The following is a 20,754-nucleotide window of genomic DNA, read 5'->3' as shown; positions in this document are numbered from 1 at the left end:
TTTTTACAGACAGTAGATAGGGCCTGGTATGAAGGGCAAGAGAAAGCAAATAGTCTTTCTTTTTCATTGACCACTGCGCCTAAAGAGTGGCAAAACCTTTGCTACTTTCCATAATTGCTAGCCAAGATTGTTGTTGACAAGTGATCAGCCCAACTATTCCTTGTATTTCAGTCGTATTTCAGTCGTGTTTCAGTCGTATTTCAGTCGTGTTTCAGTCGTGTTTCAGTCGTGTTTCAGTCGTGTTTCAGTCGTGTTTCAGTCGTGTTTCAGTCGTGTTTCAGTCCTGTCTGGTCAATATGATCGTGACTAAAATCAAACAAATAATAGTATTTATAATTTTATAAAAATGGTTTTCTTATCGATATATTTACATGGGTATTACATTACATATGCTATTATAAAGAAAACTCGCTGGTCGCTTATATCTCTGTGAGAAAGCCGCCTGGGGCATTTTGTGTAGGTTCTACAGTATTTGGACTGATATAGTACAGGAGCGGCTGTGGTTGGGTGCCCTTCCTAACACCCCAATGGTCTTTGTGTAACTCAAACTATTGATCTACTGATCAAAGGTCTGCGCACTAACCACTGAACCATGACTGCTCTCATAGCTTATAATATTATTTTAGACATATTATGATTTATGTATGTTATTATACATGTATTTTATTATATATTTACAGAGTAGATGTTTATGGTGTATTTGTTCTGTGTGGGGTCAAAGCACATAAATTACATAATTTTTTTATTATATAGTTCAATGCATCAGAGTCTTGGCTTTCAAATGAGCCTATATTCAATACACAATGAATAATAGAACTATGAAAGACAGGGTGTCAAAAGTATGTCTTGCAATAAAAAAACACTTGGTTGCGGTTCCCACAATGTGATGTCACAATTATTATTTAGCCTTGCGTAGTCGATCTCTTTCGCTGCCATTGAGGCTGCGCTTTTCTGTGACAATCGGTGCTGTTAAACCCAGAGAGTGCTAATAATAAACTAGGATTCTAGTTAATCAACAATGTGCTAACGCAGACCAATACAAACACATGTTCTGGGTTAATTATGCTTCTATAAATATACTGTCATTGATAAAGGTAATGAAATCACATCAATTAAATTGTGACCTGCAGTCGGGTGGCCCTAGGACTATATGTCAATTGCGCTTTCGCGAGATCACGCTATGCTTGAAATTAATTAGTCTCAGTCGTGCCTCTCAACATCACAATAAAAAAAGAGGGCTAGTGCATAATATCATCGGGAAAACATAGTATGGTGCTTGGAATCTGAGTTATTTATCATAGAAATAATCTGTACATGGAGAGCTAATGACACTGATTCCTTTGTCATCTTCATTGGTTCTCTGGAGTTGCCCTACCTTCGCCTGCCACTAGCATCATTATCGTAGTTGATAAATATAAGCAGTAAGCAATAAAATAAGCGGTAAGAGCACACAACACCGAATATAAAAATTGTGATGTCACAATTTATACCATATGTGCCGTCACGAGCCTATACCATTGAACATTTTTTGCGGTAGAGCTCTGAGGAATCCTATAAACACCAACCAATGTTTGTCTCACAATGTCAAACAATGGCACATTCGAAAGCCAAGACTCTGATGTGTTGAAATACAGTGAAACTCGGATAACTCAACCTTCAAGGGACCGAGCAAAAGTGTTCGAATTATCAGAGTGTTCAAGTTATCAGAACACTGTCACAAGTCCATGTATTCACTTATTTATTAGTAGATACATGAACATATACAAACTATAATATAAATCAAAAGCACAAATGGCTTGTTTCAAATTAAATGCTTCTAATGTAAAGTTTAAAACGTTTTTATCAAAAAGTATAGAGATTTTTCTATCACTTGAGATTGGTTTGTTGTTTGAGGTGATGTTATTGCCAGGACGTTTTTTAGATTGACATTGGCAAAACTTGATCGTTGTTGAAATGCTCAAAGAAAAGACATCTTTTTTCTTTTGAGCGTTTTACCCACGATCAATTTTGCCGATCTTTCTTGAAGTTTATGGAAAGATTACCTTACTTTACCTGGGATTCGTTAAGAGCAACACTCCGAGGCAGTTCAATTAAAAGTTTTACGAGGTTTAACAGTACATTGTATATCACTCACGCTTTTTGAATGGATACTTATTGAATGTACACACGTATTCTGTGTTTAGGTCAAACGATGAATAGTTTTTTAGCTAAGAAAACGTATACGTTTAATAAAAACAAATTTTAAGACGTTTTAAACATTCAACATTCCGACGTTGATTCAACACGGAATCAACTTCGGAAAACTATTCGTCAGAGGCTAGCCGGGTCACGCACTCAAGGATTTTCGCCACGCACATACAAAACAACTTGCGATTTTTGTTTTGTATGTGCGTGGCGAAAATCCTTGCGCCCGTGGCCGGGTCAGTCCGCGCTATTCATCGTATAGCAGTATAAATCAAATTTCACTAAACCTTTAGAACAGTCGTTGACAAAAATATTTTGCCGATGGAGGTAATAACGACGCTTATGAATTACGAAAAGTTGAGGTTTACCTCTATGGCTTGGAATAAAGTGATTTTCTAAAGCGATAGCAACCGTTTCGGTAGCCGTTGGGCAAAAAACAGTTCGTTATAACAGTGTTGAATTCGAGTTACATAGAGCCATTTATCATTGCGTGGGAACGGACCAAGCAAATCCAGTCGAGTTAACCATGTGTTCGCTATATCCGAGGGCGAGTTATCCATGTTTCACTGTATATGATAGAAAAATTGTGTAATTGATGTGCTTTAAGTTGAGCCTGAGTTTAAAACAGTCGTGATTCTGAAACATTTAAAACCTATTCTTGACTTTAGGTAAATCCTTAAAAGCGGGTTTAAAGGCATATCCTGCCATTCTTAGCCTATCTAAGAATTAGTGCTATACTCTGTGTTCTAGGAACTATTACAATATATTTTGTCAAAAGAATTGTTCTAAGTATTCATGGAAGTGCTCATGATAAAGATACTGTGTTGGGACATCATTTTAATGTTGGTCATTAGCTTATGCTCTGACTTGAAGTGTCACCTGTCATATCTAATGACTGCAGGTTCTCTAGTTGCAAACTATCCGTATGACGGAATACACAGCAATCGTCTGCACCCTTCACGCCATGCGAGCTACAACAAATCTCCTGATGATAAGGTGTTCAAACACCTCGCGGAGGCCTTCTCATGGGTTCGTATCTTAAAATAAGATCTTGTCTCAACTCCTCATCTTTAACATAAGAACCATTTGCATTCTCTCTGAAGATCCTAGCAGTAAAAAGGATACTGTTCAGGGTGCTGGTTGTCATAGCAACAACAATGTTTAGAATTATAGCTAACTGAAGTGTAGCAACTTGTAATTCTATCATTCATTGATGGTAAATAGTTAAAGAAAGCAAGAGCAGGAAAGCAGATGCTTCTGATCACGAGCATCACTAATAGTATGAGGATATAATTGCTCAAGCTGCTGTGGAGCTTTCTATATCAGCTGTTGTTGTCACATAATTCATGTAGCTACTTCTTCAATCTCCTGGCTATACAGTGGTCCTTAACTCTATTGTTTACTCCTATCTAGTGGCTGGTTGGTTAGGCAACAACTCCAATAATTTAAAAGCTGTGTATGACCTAATAAATTTACAGGTACGTGTACTTTGAAATGCTTTAATCCAAACTTGAATGATTTCAACATTTAACATAATTTTGGTATAGTGAAAAACAAACATATTGTACACTTATTCAAGTATATTCTTATAAACATGCTGTACATTCTTTCATATGTATTCTTATAAACTATGTACCTAGTGGTTTTGTTTGGCATACAGACATTTGCTTAAATCTAAAGTAATAAAAAAGGCAATCATCTGCTTGAAATTAGGAAGGTTGGTTGAAGCATAGCTATAAATAGCCGAGTCATAAAACACTGGACATAGCTAACATGAAAACCTGATCTCATGACAATACAGTATCTACGTACTTTAGGTAAGCTGTGCAATGATTGAAAGATGTCTTTTATAGCTTTATCTTTCCTTAGTCATTGCATTGATTCGTGCTTTGGCCGCGTAGCAAATGTCTTGATAGTTTTAAAGTGTCCTGACACGTACCATTTGGTGCCATTTGTAGTGGATCCAATTTCTAATTTCTTTAATGAACTGTCAACTGTAATCTTTAACAATGAAATATTACAGTAAAGTTGGATTAGTCACTCATTGGTTATAAAACCCAGTGACACTAAGGTGTACCTTAAGTAACTTTTATCATGAGTTTGTTGTTTGTAACCAGAGTCATGTTTGTATGAACTTCACTATTAGTTATCAACTAATTTCAAGTCGAGGTGATCAGGTACGTTTAGAATTCATGTCTTCTTACATGTTTACAGGCACACACCAGCATGTACACTGGCCGACCTTGTGATGACATGTATCCTTCAGAGCACTTTCATGATGGCATTACAAATGGAGCTCATTGGTATTCCTTGAATGGTTAGTTCACTGCTATCATGTTTTTATTGTGCATGTGTATACGCTGTGAGAAAAAAAGCTTATGAGTTGAAAAATTGTTGATAGATTAGTAGTTGTCCTCTCCATACATATGTCATGAAGGATAACTTTTGTTTAGTGTTTAAATTAAATCAGGGATCAGTATACGCTAATCAAGCCAGCTATATAACTAATCTCTTTGGTTTAACAAAACACTCAACAGCTCTCAGGTATTATATATTACATGTTTTCTTCAGTGTCACTTTGGTTTGAAAAATCTGTCTAGCCATGTTGCGAAGATGTCTTGGTGTGGCGCTGAGGAGGCTTTTGCTTTTAGGAAGTCTAACTGAATGAATTCACTGCAATCATGACTCGTTTAATAATAGAGCTTAGTTTTGCTCATCCTAAATCGCAACATAGGAAATGTCGATAAAATAAGTTGATCCTTCTAAATGTAGCCATACATCACTCTTTTTTACCATACTAGTAAAGTGTTAGCTGACAACCTTTAGTTGTCACTTCATTTTTTATACAAGTTTTAAAGTAATTAAAGTCAAAGATGGCTCATTTCTTTTGAGTTTGATCTTTCCTTTCTGACCGCAAGTCCTTCAATCCTCCTCTCCGTGGGTCCTTTGACCCTCCTTCCCTCGCCATGATTCCTTCGACTTTTTATGAGGCCTTTGATCCTCTTCTCCTCTGCAACACTCTCTCTACCATGCATTTGTGATTTTGCTGCTGTAGGTAAATGGCATTTTCAAGTATATGAATGTGAGTTTCAGGCATACATTTGGCAAGATTTGATTAAATACTGTATATGATGATATATTTAATCAATGTATGGAGCAGTTGTTCGTGAATAAGATTATTTTCCTTTAATGTTGTTCAACGAGTAAAGCTTCTGCATTCTCCTCGAGTCATTTATGGCGAATCATGCGCCTAAATAAAGTTATTCTACCAGTGAGGTCTGCAGCGTGTATGCTTGGAATTTTTGGCAACCTCACAACCTTTTTCAGAATGACATGGCTTACAATTTCTCTATCATTTACGAGACCGTTGTCTTTGCATTAAACTTCTCGCATTAATGAGTAGCGAGCCTTCTGGGTGAACATGTTTAGGCTTTTGCAGTTCTCTCCACATTCTTCACCATGAGCTAATTGTTCAATTCTGCATAACTTCGCGTCCTTCATTCACATGTATAAAACTGATATTTATCTTTGAAATATGGCGAGTGCAAGCGTTGTATAAATATATGTTTACAAGATTCTTTGAATACATTATCTCTAAGCTCTGTATGTTTTCTTTGAATACATTATCTGTACATTTTCTGCAAGTTTCTGTAAGTTTGCTTATAAGGTGCAGCGTACGAGAAGTGTACTAGCAAATAGTGAGAAATGTGAATCTAAAAAACACTATTTGCAGTTATTGGCCCCTTTTGTTTCAGCAATCATCATGTGTGCAGGTGCTGACATCAGTCGTTTGTCATTTGTTGATAAAATGTGTTTGCTGTCGAATGGTATAACATAATGACGAGTGTCTCAATGTTTTATGACAAAATTGCGCACATCTTAACGAAAGCTAGACTTTTCAGAGTTAATGCTTAGCTAACATCATGGAGTCTATAAGAAGTGTTAGCATTCCTTGTTGATTTGTCATTTATTCCATTTCACATTACTGACCTCCGACCGCCATACACATTTTTCGAATATTCCTACTATCTTACAATACAGTATTTCTTTTATTACAGATTTGCCATGGTTTTAGTTAAAGCCCATATCAATTCTAATATTTCAAAAACGCTATCTAAATTTTGAAATCGTTGTCAAATATAGTTAATCTACATATTTAACAGGTTAATTTCACTTAAAAATCCATTTCATCATTTTATATTGGAGTTTACACACAATTCTTTTGTTTCAGGCGGCATGCAGGACTGGAACTATTTCTTCACTAATGACCTTGAACTGACTATAGAGCAGGGCTGTATTAAGTATCCTTTGGGCAAGGATCTCAAATCTTATTGGGATGCTAACAAATATTCCTATCTCACCTACATTGTCGAGGTAAGTCTCTCATAGCTGTACTCTTATCTCACCTACATGGTCGAGGTAAGTCTCACATAGCTGTACTCTTATCTCACCTACATTGTCGAGGTAAGTCTCACATAGCTGTACTCTTATCTCACCTACATTGTCGAGGTAAGTCTCTCATAGCTGTACTCTTATCTCACCTACATGGTCGAGGTAAGTCTCACATAGCTGTACTCTTATCTCACCTACATGGTCGAGGTAAGTTCAGGTGTTGGTCTCATTATAATCTGAATACCTCGAACTGCATTAAGATGATAATTCTGATAAACCATCTGATGTTAGGTTAGGCTGTCATGCTATCTCTCATTAGGCGCACAAAGGAGTAAAAGGTTTTGTTATCGACGATGACACCGGAGCTGGAATTAAAGGAGCTGTAATTCGTGTTGATGGAATAAATCACACAGTGGAATCAGCACAGGATGGTGACTACTGGAGAGTTCTAGCTCCTGGAACTTATAAGATATCAGCATCAGCCCACAAGTGTGTACCTGTTACGCCTGCTATTGTACTTTAGCATGTAACCTTAGAACTCTATGCTTTCTTGATGCCTCTCTGTGTTCAGGTAACTCTATGCCTCTTTGTGTCTAGGTAACTCTATGCCTCTCTGTGTTTAGGTAACTCTATGCCTCTCTGTGTTTAGGTAACTCTATGCCTCTCTGTGTTTAGGTAACTCTATGCCTCTTTATGTTTAGGTAACTCTATGCCTCTCTATGTTTAGGTAACTCTATGCCTCTCTATGTTTAGATAACTCTATGCCTCTCTATGTTTAGGTAACTCTATGCCTCTCTGTGTTTAGGTAACTCTATGCATCTCTGTGTTTAGGTAACTATGCCTCTCTGTGCTTAGGTAACTCTATGCCTCTCTATGTTTAGGTAACTCTATGCCTCGCTGTGCTTAGGTAACTCTATGCCTCTCTATGTTTAGGTAACTCTATGCCTCTCTATGTTTAGGTAACTCTATGCCTCTCTGTGTAGGTACTCGACTGTTGAGAAACGCATTACTGTTGGGCTCGGGGATGCACAACGTGTAGACTTTGCTCTCACTAGCTCTGCGCTAGAGACTTGGTCAGCCGAAGAAGACTTTGACATTGCTGAAAACATCGCCGCTGTCGATATAGCGGAAACTGATATTCCAAAAGCTCTAGAAGCTATCGCCTCCAGCTCTGACATTGCTACGAAAACTGTGAGTCTATTTATAGATTGTATTCATCAATATTATACATGTCAGCGATATGAGACCTTGTCTTGTTGCAAAAGCTTATTTTAACCGGAGGACACATCATGCATGTGCAGTAGTAGGTAAGGGGAGGTAAGCATGATATAATGGTGGTAAAACTACAGAAGCTGCTAGCTACATGCCAACGCCGAAAACTTCCATGTAGGTAAAAAAAGTTGAAAGTTGTTTTTAATATCCTTTTTTCGATAGCCTTTCTGACATATGGCTATGTCACCCTCTCTAACCAATTAATCTTGAGATTAAACGGTCCTTGTGTTTATTAAGGCAGTCGAATTCATATGTTTGTGCATCATTTTGGGTTTTAATCATTTTGATATGAGACAAACATCTTGTTCTCATTGTAGCAGATATCTTTTTAAATCAGTTTAGTTGCTACACAGAATTGTTACGAAGAGCATGTATGGCCCGTCATATATTACTCATTACTCATAGATTACTCATAGATTACTCATCATAATCTGGTACTACTAGGACTTGTTATCAAGTCAACAGTTCATTTGCTTGTCTATATGCTATTCTTAGGTTGCCATAGCTACTGATAATTTGGATGGCCAAGTTCGATTTGCATTAGGCTGTTATTTCATTTTGGCTGCTTCACACCTGCTTAACAAGTGTGCTATATATATATAGAATATGGAGAATGTAGCTGTTTTAGTAAAAAACTAAATTCTAACCAAACCATATTCCTAAATGCTATTGTACCACACTAGCTCTCTTTCTTAACCAAATTTTTAACAACTGTGTAACATAGAATGTTGACGGCCTTTTTTATGTGAAATTGAAGTGAACTTACCCGCTCTCTACATTGCTCTCTAGTTGATTAAGATGTAATCTTTGCTTGCTGATGGCCAGCAATCAGCATATGATTATAAACATGGTGAATGATAACTGCAGCTATCATTTAAAGTGTTTATAATTAAAATTCAAACAAAGGATTATCTCAAGTATTTTTACTATTGTCTTTGGGCACTTTAAATGTCGGCTACAGCTCTCTCCATTAATAAGCCTTCCCAATTGATAAATGAGAATAAATTTATGTATATTGGGTTCATTAGAATGAATGATCCTCATTGGACAGATTACAATTTCCATTGTAATTCCTATTTGAAATCTGCTTCTTTTGAGATTCATTGATTCGGACTCACGGATTCGTTGCTAATAAAAGGCGACTACTATTGAATCAATAAATAATTGATAAATTTATTGATAAATCAATAAATGTTGATGTGCAGTATGGATGTCAAAGCCTTTTATGTTTGTGTAACTGTAGCAGTTGTTTTGAATGTAGCAACTTTTATGCAATCCAATCACAAAATTTTGTATATGCAATTAATGGTACTAACAACTAGCAATTACAAAACAAGATGATAGAATTCTTGTATCTTGCGGTCAAGTTATTTAGTGCCTGCCATTTTGTTTACAAGATTCACGCAGCTACTTGCTGTGAGTGCTGAGGCTACTCTTTGTTAGCAGCATACAGCAGGCTGTCTTTAACTTGTGGTTGATTACTATTCCTATTAGGGCTATAGCAGCTATTAGAGCCCCAGTTATTCCATGCTATTTGTTATTCGTTTTTATTCTCTGTGCAAATACATATTAGCTTCTTATCTCTATTATTATGTAATACAGTAATAGTCATTTGTGTTAAAAATTAGGTGCGATTTTGCTATAAATTTGCAGTCTCCAAAACTCATGAAACTTGAACCATCATAATGTTATGAAGAGAGCTGAAGATGCTGAAGGTTTGTGTGGGATTGAATAAACACCTCTAGCTTTTCATCGACTGTTTTCATCTATGGGAGTAGATAGTTTGATGTTGAGTTTAATTTCGTAAGGTATGTTTATGTTTATGGCTGAGGGCTGTGTTGCAGGTTTTGGGAGAAGATCAAACAAATCAGGACATGGTAACATTCTCGACAAGTTCTGAGGACGCAAACAAGCCTCACATTCTCCTTGTTGGTGGCCTTCGCTCGGGTGAGAGCGTTGGTAGAAATGTGCTCATCAGGCTCGCCAGGCATCTAGTAAAGGGGTGTGTTTATGCTTTCCTTCTTTAGCTACATGTTCTTTTGAAGACTTATCATATTATCCACAGCAACCCTTCTCTCAATCATCATGTTTGTTAACAGATCCCAACTGTCAAACTGTCACAAAACTTGATGATTCATGATATGCTTGCCATAGCTAGTATATTGTGTGGACTACTAACGTTTGTTGATTTGGTTGCAGGGACAAATTTTTATAGCTGCATGTATATACAGCTGGCCCCTGCTATAGGAGGGGCCAGCTGCATGTATATACAGCTGGCCCCTGCTATAGGAGGGGGTATGCTAAAAAGTAGGATTAAAATTCGTTGCGGTGTCGGCATCGTAAGGCGAGGGGTAGAGAAACCCATAGTAATTATCTAATGCAAACACCCTTTGGTAAAAAACATCAAAATTTTATATACGTACTGTGTATATTAAAAATTAATAACAAAATAATATATTAACCTTCGTAACTATAGTTACTTACTGTAACTTTAGTGTATTTAGTGGTTATGATCTGCGATAAAATGTAACATTACTATGCACTACTAAAGTACAGAGTAATCTAGTAGTACATAGTAATTATGTAATTACTATGTACTACTAATTAAATAATTATTAGTACATAGTAATTAGTGTATTACATAGTATATTATGTAATTACATAGTACATAGTAATTATGTACTATGTGCAGTATGTACCTTAGGTAGTTTTCACCTTTGAGATGTGTAACAAACTTTGAATTTAACTTTAATGTGTTTCGCTTAATAAACCCATTTCTATTTCGTTTACACTATAACTTATAACGAATAATGCTGAACTGAGTGAGAGAGCATCAGATCTCTTTCAGCGTTGTGGGATCAATTTTGGTCCTTATTACGGGAGCGATTAGTCCTTACTAATTACTATAAGTGTTATACATGTACGCGACATGTAGCAATGAAATGATTTACTTTTGTGTTTATGCTGATAGTAGTTAAAATGAATGGCTGTCAATGTTGTATTTAATTGGCTAAAAAAGGTGACCCGCTTTGTATAGTCAGAGTTTTGGGTTGGTGAAATTTTAAGTCTTTGCATAAATGTATTTTAAATCGTAAACACACTAGAAACTGTTTCAACTCCAACTCTCTCAGCTGAAACAACGCCGACAAATCATTCTGGTGTAACTGCGCCTTAGAGTGCAAAATGGCAGAAAGCAAATGCATGCCAGTTTTTTTAGTCTAGAGACAAACTGGTTACAGCTCACGACCCCTCGACCTCTCACTATAAAACTCATCAATTAGTGAACATACTAAAATAAACATCTTCTTGCCTCATAAATGACATCATAGTGATTGGCACTGATTGCACTTGTAGATATATTTGCAATTTTATAAGGCTCTCTTGAGCTTCTCTCACAACTGTTCATTTATTACTGAAATGTAAATCATGAGGTCTATATTATGACAATTAAAAAGAGAGATCACCTGAGCAGTGCTTGTAGTGTTGCAGTTGCTCACCTATATAACCAATTGTTTGACAATCTTTGCTGTTGCAGGTATGAAGGTCACCTGAAAGATCTGCTCGACAACGTTGTCATCCATATCATACCCCAAGTTTCATCGGATAACTCCATTAATATTGCTAGCAGTGATTGCTCAGGCTACCACAACGCCCAACAGCTCGCGGTATCACTTAACAGCACAAGTGTAAGTGCTCTTCATGACCTCATGGACAGGCACCCTATCAGCTTAGCACTGAGTGTCGAGGCTGGAGCAGAGTTAGTCAGGTATGGTCATACAAACTCTCCTTCTCAGGGATCATAGGGCTAGGCTTAGCTTCTCGTTAGCCTGCCATAGCATCATTCTCCTATCAACTCTAATCGCATGTTGCTGTGATATGAGGGTGGGGATGCTTCTTGACCAGATCTGTCACCTACACTTATCGTAAATATTGCCTGTTCGTCGACTATTCTATTATAAGAAGGTGGCTGGTGGTTTTGATTAGGGCTGTCTTGCTCCATCTCTAAAGAAACTAGTGAGGTTGTGTCATCTTCTCTCGTTACAATTCTGGCCATTCCTATAAAGATAGAAGTACACCAGAGTACACTCCTGCTCTGTTCTGTCTCAAGATGCCTAACATTCACCACCACAAGCTGTTTTACATACAATCGTTTTGGGTGTTAGCTGCTAAGGTATCAACAACATTGCTGAACAGAGAATTTTTATACCCTTACGACAATATGTACCTGCATCAAGCACTCGTATGGTGTGTATGCGCCTACCCTTATGACAATATGTACCTGCATCAAGCACTCGTATGGTGTGTATGCGCCTACCCTTATGACAATATGTACCTGCATCAAGCACTCGTATGGTGTGTATGCGCCTACCCTTACGACAATATGTACCTGCATCAAGCACTCGTATGGTGTGTATGCGCCTACCCTTATGACAATATGTACCTGCATCAAGCACTCGTATGGTGTGTATGCGCCTACCCTTACGACAATATGTACCTGCATCAAGCACTCGTATGGTGTGTATGCGCCTACCCTTACGACAATATGTACCTGCATCAAGCACTCGTATGGTGTGTATGCGCAGCAAATCTTACATAAATGCGCTGTGATGCTAGCATTTTAAATGAAGCAAATTTTATATCTGACCTAGAAGTGAAATTCATGTTTTGTTACCTTTTAACTAAAAGAGTATATGCACAGTTGACACAGTTGTGTCTTCCCAATTTGAGATAACAAACTTACTGCTAGTGTAGGTGTCAAACCTTGCTAGTAATTGTGTGTGAGACAAACTTTGCATGTGATTGTCGTCTACTTAGTTAGGTTTTCCTCCGCACTCCAACAGGCATTTTAAAATGGCTCAATACCCAAGTACTTAAATATCCTTAAATATCCTTGACTTACCAGGGCAAGGCATGCTCGCAAACCCCTTTGTCTTTAATCTTGACCGCAGTGCACACCAGACTATCACTGCCACCCCAATAAGTAATAAGATCGGGATGACTGTAGAGCAGGTCACCATCGCCTTCCAGTCCATATCTACGAAAGCAGATGACAGCGCATAACAATTGGCAGCTCGCAATGCATTCAGTGTAGTAAACTATGGCTATTAGTTCAAGGCCTGGCTACACACACTGCATAGTGTGGAACTGTAGATATTGCTGTGGCTACACACAGTGACGCTATTAAATGATGTGTAGCGGTTTAGCGTTGACACACGATTCACTCATGAGATTCGCTTACCTCAGTCATGTGAGCCTGCGCAGTTCTTGTTGGACTTTCCGTTATCAATATTAAAATATCATCAGCGTATTAATTATCTAACATGGATCTTGAATATTTTGTGATAGCAACATTATGTGCTATCACAGAAATTCTCCTTGTTATTTCTCCGCTCAAGGACAGCGCGAAATGTCAGCCAAATACAAAAGCAACATGAAAATCAGCCAAATACAAGAGTAATTTGGTTTCATGACAGGAAAAAAATAATGTATTAATAGAATAGTAAAATTAAAAAATAGACTTCAGTTTTTAACAGATTTGATTGACCGAATTCCGCTGATGCGTTTGTAGCCTGGCCTTTATTCAAGAACAATGTAACTTTATATACGTCATAATCAATTTTAATCAAGCCTGGTTCACATATGTACATTCTTAGGCTACTAGAAATAACCTCATGTGTCAAGTAACAGATTTCTAATTTTGTTGGTAATTAAAAAACACAGCTGAGCTACTGTTTTCACTGTCGGTTAAACATTGAGTGTTAGCTTATTGTTTCATGTAATAGTGTAGGGATTCTTACTGGCTGTTTTGGCCACATTCAAAGTTTTAATCGTAATTATTAATGAAAATGACACATGATCTCTGACATAACTAGCTCTTAAAGTAAAAAGCTATGGCATGCAGCACTTTTCTCTTCTTACACACACGGAGCTGCTCAATAAAGGCTGGCTCACGCTGTATCGCCTGAGTTGGAGTTGTCCTCTCTGTGATTATTCGTTGACTAAGTGCACCGTAACCAATGGCATCGTCAAGGCAATGCGGATGCGTCGAAAAATTCAAACTTTCCCGATAGTTTGCCGAGCATTCGCGACAGCCTGTGCATTGTGAACCACTTCGGCAGTGATAGTTGGCCGTCATGGATTGCTCGATCTATAGTTTCTTTTATGACAGTTGCTGTGGGACTATTATCGTTTTTGGGACCGCATCGTAAATTGAGAACGTTATACCGTGGTAACTCACTGATGTAACCGTGGATAGGTTTGTGATAGTGTGAACATTGTTATTACAGACGATCACCGAAGTAGGCCCTTTTATGTGATTAACACTGACATGACGATATAGTGTGAACCAGTCTTCATGGTTCGCTCGCTTGGGTGCTAACCAGATGCCTAGCTCATATCTGTAGCATTCCACAATAATTTTCTCTCGCGTGGCACGCTCAATGACTCTTGCCAATCTAGTAACAATGAAAATAATTTTTTTTCATGTGGCACGCTCAGTGACTCTTGCCAATCTAGTAACAATGATGATATATTTTTTACATACCTTACAGTTGTTTAAAGCAGTATTGATGTTTCCTCATGACCTAGATCATTGACCTAAATCCTAGAGAAACACTAGAATTAATACGAGATTGAATTCAACGTTATAACATTGAAACATCTCCTCTGTTTACCATTGCTAAGGAGTGCGAACTTAGTGGTGCGCATTTAGTGAATACTGTTTATAGAGGAAACGGAAAGCGTTTGTGCACAATAGTTATGAAAATCTAGCTTCAACATATTGCGAGCTGTTCATGGGAATTGTAGAGCATTTTTAATTCATAGTTTAGCATAAAGTCTATTGTCACTAGACTGGCATGTGTTGATAAGTGATACTTGTACACTTTACGATCATAGCATTCGTCGTAGCATTTCAACCATAGCATGAATCGACAATCACCTCTATTTACCCCTTCTACATATCGTGTACTTGAGTGTTGCCTGTTTACAGCCACTCAGTGAAGTGCTTTATGGTAAACAATCTCCAATTAGCTGTGTGTTTGTTGAGTCAGAGATGGTGTAGCCAGGAGTTTATGTCGAGAGACTTACTGCCTATCCTGCACGCCGCTGTCTATGAAACTATTCCGTAGCATTATTATAGCTAAATGTACAGCGATGTTTGCAATTCGACTTACTGTAGGAGTAATTTCTAAATTTTTAGACTTTTACCAATCATTTGATTGGTAAAATGATCAAATGATCATTGCAAATAAGAGGCGTTTGAAGTGATGTTTTTCACAAACTTTGATTTTTAATTACACATTTTAAAACTCTATTTAAGACGTTGAATGATAAGCACACTAGGAAAGTGGGTATGAAGCGATGACCTCTTTAGCTGCTACAGCAGTTATCAGCAAGGACCACAGGAATGATACTTGACAGAGTTGTAAAGTTAATATTGACAAAACATCCATTTTAGCTATGGCGCTAGTATGACTGCCTCCTATTATCCTTATAGGCCCAGGGATACTGATACCCAAATAGCTTTTGAATAGTCCAGCTTACCAAGATTAGTGTCTGCCGAATTGAACAGAAGTTTTGTATCATTAAAATGCATGCATCTGTTTCCATTTATATATTTAATCGATGATGGAAAATACCTAATGATAGAATATTTTTACTTATTTTCTACATATGTAAAATGTAGAAATCTATATATATATATATTAATATATAGATAGGAAACTATCTATTTCTAGATAGTTTTAAATTTTCCTTTACTATCAGGGTGTGCCTGCTGCCAAATTATCAGCTCATCATTCCTTGGCACTTTGAAGTCTATTAAAATCAATATGTTAATTTTTCAGCCATCGTCTTAGCAACTAGTGAGCTGCAATAGAAAAAAACTGTTACAAGTGTTTATATCTAAATATCTGTCTTTATGTACCAGAGTTAAGAAGAAGTGACACAAAAAATTTACCAGCGATCTTTTCCGTCTCGTCAGCTCTTCTGCTTTGTTACTCGACTTGTAGCTGGCCTCCCGTTCTAATCTACACTGATTCATCGTGTTGTTCCTCTCGCGATTATATTTATGACTCTTTTCTTCCTCCTACTGGCTGGTGAAGTCAACCGTAACATGACCAAGGAAAAACATTGCCAATATGTCACACATGTCATTCCTACTGCATTGTTAGGCATGATAGTGGATTATTAATCACAGAAAATAGACACGCGCTTCCAACTTGGTTCCTTAAAGGTTGACAAAATTCACATTACAGTTATTTGGTATTAAAAGATTCATCATGTCTCACTCTACTGTGTTGTAGGTTCAAAATATGTGGAAATGTGATTACAAGCTCTTAAAAGCTCAAAAACGAACAGTTAATTGCAGCCATCACGAAAACGCCGTATATTATCTCTTTCCAAAACGGCTCAAATGGGACGTAGTTGAACAAGATAAGATGGCTTCTGTTTACACTTTCATGCAAGCTCATTCGTCAAAATATTTTCACAAATATACTTCATGTATTCAATAAAACCATGTCTATTGTCCTTTCGTGTCTATTTCATCATCATTATAATGCTGTCACATTGAGCACTGATATCTCAAAACATACCGTAAAAATTCGTTTAATTTTTTAGCCTTAGCTCGAGTGCATATCATCCTCTGATAAACATGATGAGCCTGTTGGTCACCTGTGATAGTCGAAAAATGCTACAGAAATAATTTGCGCTATTTGGCAGGACGTATGGGTCACATGATCAGATTACGATTAGATGATTAGACCAGGCTGAAACGAAACTGTAAAGTAGCGAGCTTCTATATTTGATACAGGGCTTTCCGGTAGAACCCGAAGTGTCTTTAACAAACTGGTGCTGTGAGACGTTTTATATTGAGCCTTTTATTGGCCTTTAATTTCATGTGATAACATCACGTGTTAAAACAATAACCACAATGTTTGAGTACGTCATCGAAATAATGAGATTCCAAACTACGGTGTTTTCGTAATGGCTGCGATTAAGTGTTCGTTTTTAAGCTGTTAAGAGCTTGTAATCACATTTCCACATATTTTGCACCTACAACACAGCAGAGTAAGACATGGTAAACCTTTTGATAGCAAATAACTGTAATGTAAATTTTGTTGAAAGTAAACCTTAACATACTGTTGTGATAAAATCTGTAAGCATTTTGTATATATGTAAATTAGAGTGAGGCTCAGGTGTTTTACAGGAAGTGAACTTGTTTTTTTTGAGCTCAGAAAAACTATGCATGCAAATTTACGTTTACAAGTATTTGACAATTCTGTGTAGGTTTCCGTGGGAGCGGCAGCGAAAGCAGTATGACGGAGGAATCCGTTTGATTCAACAGTCACCTGACTCTGAACCTACCTTTCAAATGTTGGCTGAGACATACACTAAAAACCACCCGAGCATGGCCGAGGGTCCTGACCCTTGTGGTCATCAGTTCACTAATGGCGTTACTGCTGGGTCTAAGTGGCTGTTTAATAATATGTCATTCATGGACGTCGCTTTCGCCAGACGCAAGACCTTCATGGTATGCATTTGTCATTTGCTGCTCGTGGAATTGTCCATCACAATCCTATCTTTATAGATATTTTGCTGACTAAATGAATGGATTATTATTAAAAAGTTATAATTGCACTCACTAGGGCTGAGTTTATCACCCTCTTAGAAAGCATTGCATCGGCGTCATCATGCTTAACATACTACGAGCACTTGTGCTTTTTAGTTGTGTTTACATATTGTCTTCGTCATATTCTACAAACACTAAGTTGTTGTAAATATTAATACTTTCTCTAAGGTTGAATAGTTATATTTAGCTTATTTTTTTATTAAAACATTGCAGTACACTGCAACATTTGTACGGGATCGTGGTCTTTAGTGACGATTAATTCAGTGAACTAAATGTCAACACCATTACTTCTTTCAGCAGTTGGTTTCGAGCAGCTTTACCCCTACTATTGATTCAGTTGCATTTACACAACTTGTCATTGACAGAGTTTTCTTGATAAATAGGCAGCAATATTCATAAAAAATGAAACATGAACAGGCTTCAAGTAATTGTATTTTTTCTGTACAAAAAAGAATAATTATATTACATTTGATTTTATCGTCATGCTTATACACATAGTAAGTATTGGATTATTTCATTTGAATAAACATACAATATAGATGGATGCTTCCACTAATTTCCAAAGAGAGAATTATTTCAATGTTGCATTCTGTATCATGCTTATAATGATTATATTTATATGAGCAAGTGGCTGTCATACATGGAGATGGTATTTAACGATTTTGTCATCATTAAAGAATTGTTCTTGCTATAATGAAGTTACATACTAATTGCTAGTCCATAGTTTTGAGGCATAGGAAATCCTTGAACTTCATTATGGCAGTTTCTAAATGTTGATTATGTTAGAATTTTTTCACTTACACAGAGCCGTTTACAACGAGTGTTCATATTCCACCCAACTCTTAACTAACCACTTCTTTTCTTCCTATCCATCAGTTTTGTAGATATCAGAGACTGTTCTTGTTTCAGTTAAAAACGTGCTGCAGCCTTTGCCACTAAAATGTAGAGCGCTAATTATAATAAAACAATATATTATTTACAAAGATTCTGTGGATAACTCATTCGTTTGCAACTGTATGGAAATGTTGCTGAGCTAGTTCTACAATTGCGTTGCCTAAACTTTGCTGTTACCTGTACTGACGGACAGTAAACTTCTCTTTTGTGGCTGTATTTCCTGTTTGCCACAGCTAATCATCTATAGTCATCATAGTCATAGGACACTGTAGTCAGTCACTCGATGTTGTTGTAGATCTCAGCCCATGTCACCTGCTGTACAAAGCCTGAAGCCAAAGTTATGCCCAAAATTTACATGGAGAACCTCAAGTCCCTACTAGCATTCCTCCAGAAGTCACAGCAAGGTACTTAAGCTATCTTTTGGGATTGTTTTTGATGTTTGATGTAATCTGACTGCCAGGATGTTTTAATATTATTGAAATCGACAAAACTTGATCGTGGTTAAAACACTGGCAATGCCTGGCATTCAGCTAGTTAAGGCATATAAGTCAATTGCATGCAAACTTGCTTTTTTATTTCTCAAGAGACATACTACACAAATTGCTGTTACAAGTTGCCTTCCGCAAATGTCCTTTCAGTGTTGGTTGTTTATGGCTGATCACGACTATTCCCACAATCTCAAAATTTTAATTGGTATCATTTGAACTACCCAAACATCCTGTATTATAAAATGCTTGATATAAAATTTTTAGTATCTATTTCTTTGTAGCGGTTCATGGTCGCGTGACAGATGTCCATGGCAATCCCATTGCAGTCAGTGCAAATGTGAAATTTGACCGAGAGATAGAGTTATTTCCAACATTTGGAGATGGTCACTATTACCGAGTCGTTACTTCTGACCAGCATAGTGTGTCAGCTGTAGCAGAGGGTAAGCCAGAAAGTATTGCACTACCATCACATCAACAAGTTCTACTAATAGGGTCATGTGTCATTGATTGTTACTCTCTTATCACCTGTTCCTTGATACTAAGGTACTTCGGTATGTTGAAAGTTACTAAATATATCATGATATGGTTTCATGCTTGTCTGTATATGCAGCCACTTAACATGCCTGTGTTTCGCTGAGACATACTTGTCTGTATATATGCAGTCACGTAACATGCCTGTGTTACGCTGAGACATGCTTGTCTGTATATGCAGTCACGTAACATGCCTGTGTTATGCTGAGACATGCTTGTCTGTATATGCAGTCACGTAACATGCCTGTGTTACGCTGAGACATGTTTGTCTGTATATGCAGTCACGTAACATGCATGTGTTACGCTGAGACATGTTTGTCTGTATATGCAGTCACGTAACATGCCTGTGTTACGCTGAAACATGCTTGTCTGTATATGCAGTCACGTAACATGCCTGTCTTACGCTGAGACCCACAAATACCTTAGAGATAAACTTACACTATCAGAAAGTCACAGTATTTTTTTATTATTTGCAATTGTTTTTTATATTTGAGGTGATTTGATTGCCAGGATGTTTCAAGATTAAAATCGACAAACTTTGCTCGCGATTAAAATGCTCAGAAGAAAATATGTGCGAAATGATGTCATTAGTAGTTATTGTTGCTATAGTTGGCATCGGCTGTTGCGTTCAAGTTGCAGCGTTACGCGTCTCTATTCTGTCGGTCTCATTACAGCTATAGACATCATAATCACACTTTCATTGGATTTGAACGTTTTAACGGCGATCAAGTTTTGTCAGTTTTAATCTTAAAACATCCTGACAGTCAGATCATCTCAAACATCAAAAACGATCGCAAATGATAGAAAAATACCGATACTTTTTAATAAAATTCACTAAAAATTTATGCAAGTTTTTCTGGAAGTCGTAGTTCCGTGGCTAATTGTTAACATTAGACTGTCACTATGGCAGTCCATAAATTACTGCTCATTATTTACATACACTATATTAATCCTCTTATCGCTCTGCTGAGTTATCAGCGATCAGTAATGGCAATAATAAAACCAAAAGGAAATCATCGATTATAAAATATTTGTTAATAGTTTTGTCTCGATGAACATTCAAACTACCAGTCAATAAGTAAGGACTGGTACTTGGCAAGCATAGAGTATCCGTAGGATATTTTTGGATACTTGGGAACCAAAGTTATCCATTATTTTATTGAAATTTGTTTAAGTTGTTTTACCTATGAACGGAGTGTTGTGCATTTTTAAAACAACCAAAGGACATATTCATAAGGGAGTATTTGCATAACTAAGAGGATATTTGTCTATGTTCTCCGAGAGTACCTTGTCTCCGATTGGTCATCTATGTAAGCTTTACTTAAGCTAAAAGAAGTGAGCCCATTTCAACAAGATTGC

General features: G+C 37.1%; 1 protein-coding gene and 1 long non-coding RNA gene across 2 annotated transcripts in view; one reads left to right on the top strand and one right to left on the bottom strand.

The window, feature by feature from the left end:
- LOC137390008 (carboxypeptidase D-like) overlaps nt 1-20,754 on the top strand; it is a 35,821-nt gene that overhangs the window by 5,449 nt on the left and 9,618 nt on the right. The window contains exons 9-18 of the mRNA XM_068076229.1: nt 3,086-3,213; nt 4,399-4,501; nt 6,416-6,558; nt 6,896-7,065; nt 7,560-7,767; nt 9,693-9,850; nt 11,384-11,614; nt 17,140-17,383; nt 18,672-18,780; nt 19,146-19,304. Of these exons, the coding sequence (XP_067932330.1) occupies nt 3,086-3,213; nt 4,399-4,501; nt 6,416-6,558; nt 6,896-7,065; nt 7,560-7,767; nt 9,693-9,850; nt 11,384-11,614; nt 17,140-17,383; nt 18,672-18,780; nt 19,146-19,304 (1,653 nt within the window). The remainder of the gene's footprint in view (nt 1-3,085; nt 3,214-4,398; nt 4,502-6,415; nt 6,559-6,895; nt 7,066-7,559; nt 7,768-9,692; nt 9,851-11,383; nt 11,615-17,139; nt 17,384-18,671; nt 18,781-19,145; nt 19,305-20,754) is intronic.
- LOC137390013 (uncharacterized) lies at nt 11,664-15,877 on the bottom strand. Its single transcript, XR_010978093.1, has 3 exons — nt 15,809-15,877; nt 12,749-12,883; nt 11,664-11,904 (listed from the first exon to the last, which is right to left on the bottom strand). It is a non-coding gene; the product is annotated as an uncharacterized lncRNA (long non-coding RNA).

The sequence above is a fragment of the Watersipora subatra genome, chromosome 3 (assembly GCF_963576615.1).
Source record: "Watersipora subatra chromosome 3, tzWatSuba1.1, whole genome shotgun sequence".
Lineage (NCBI taxonomy): Eukaryota > Metazoa > Bryozoa > Gymnolaemata > Cheilostomatida > Watersiporidae > Watersipora > Watersipora subatra.
The sequence above is the reverse complement of the archived record's forward strand: the minus strand, read 5'-3'. Positions and strand labels throughout refer to the sequence as shown.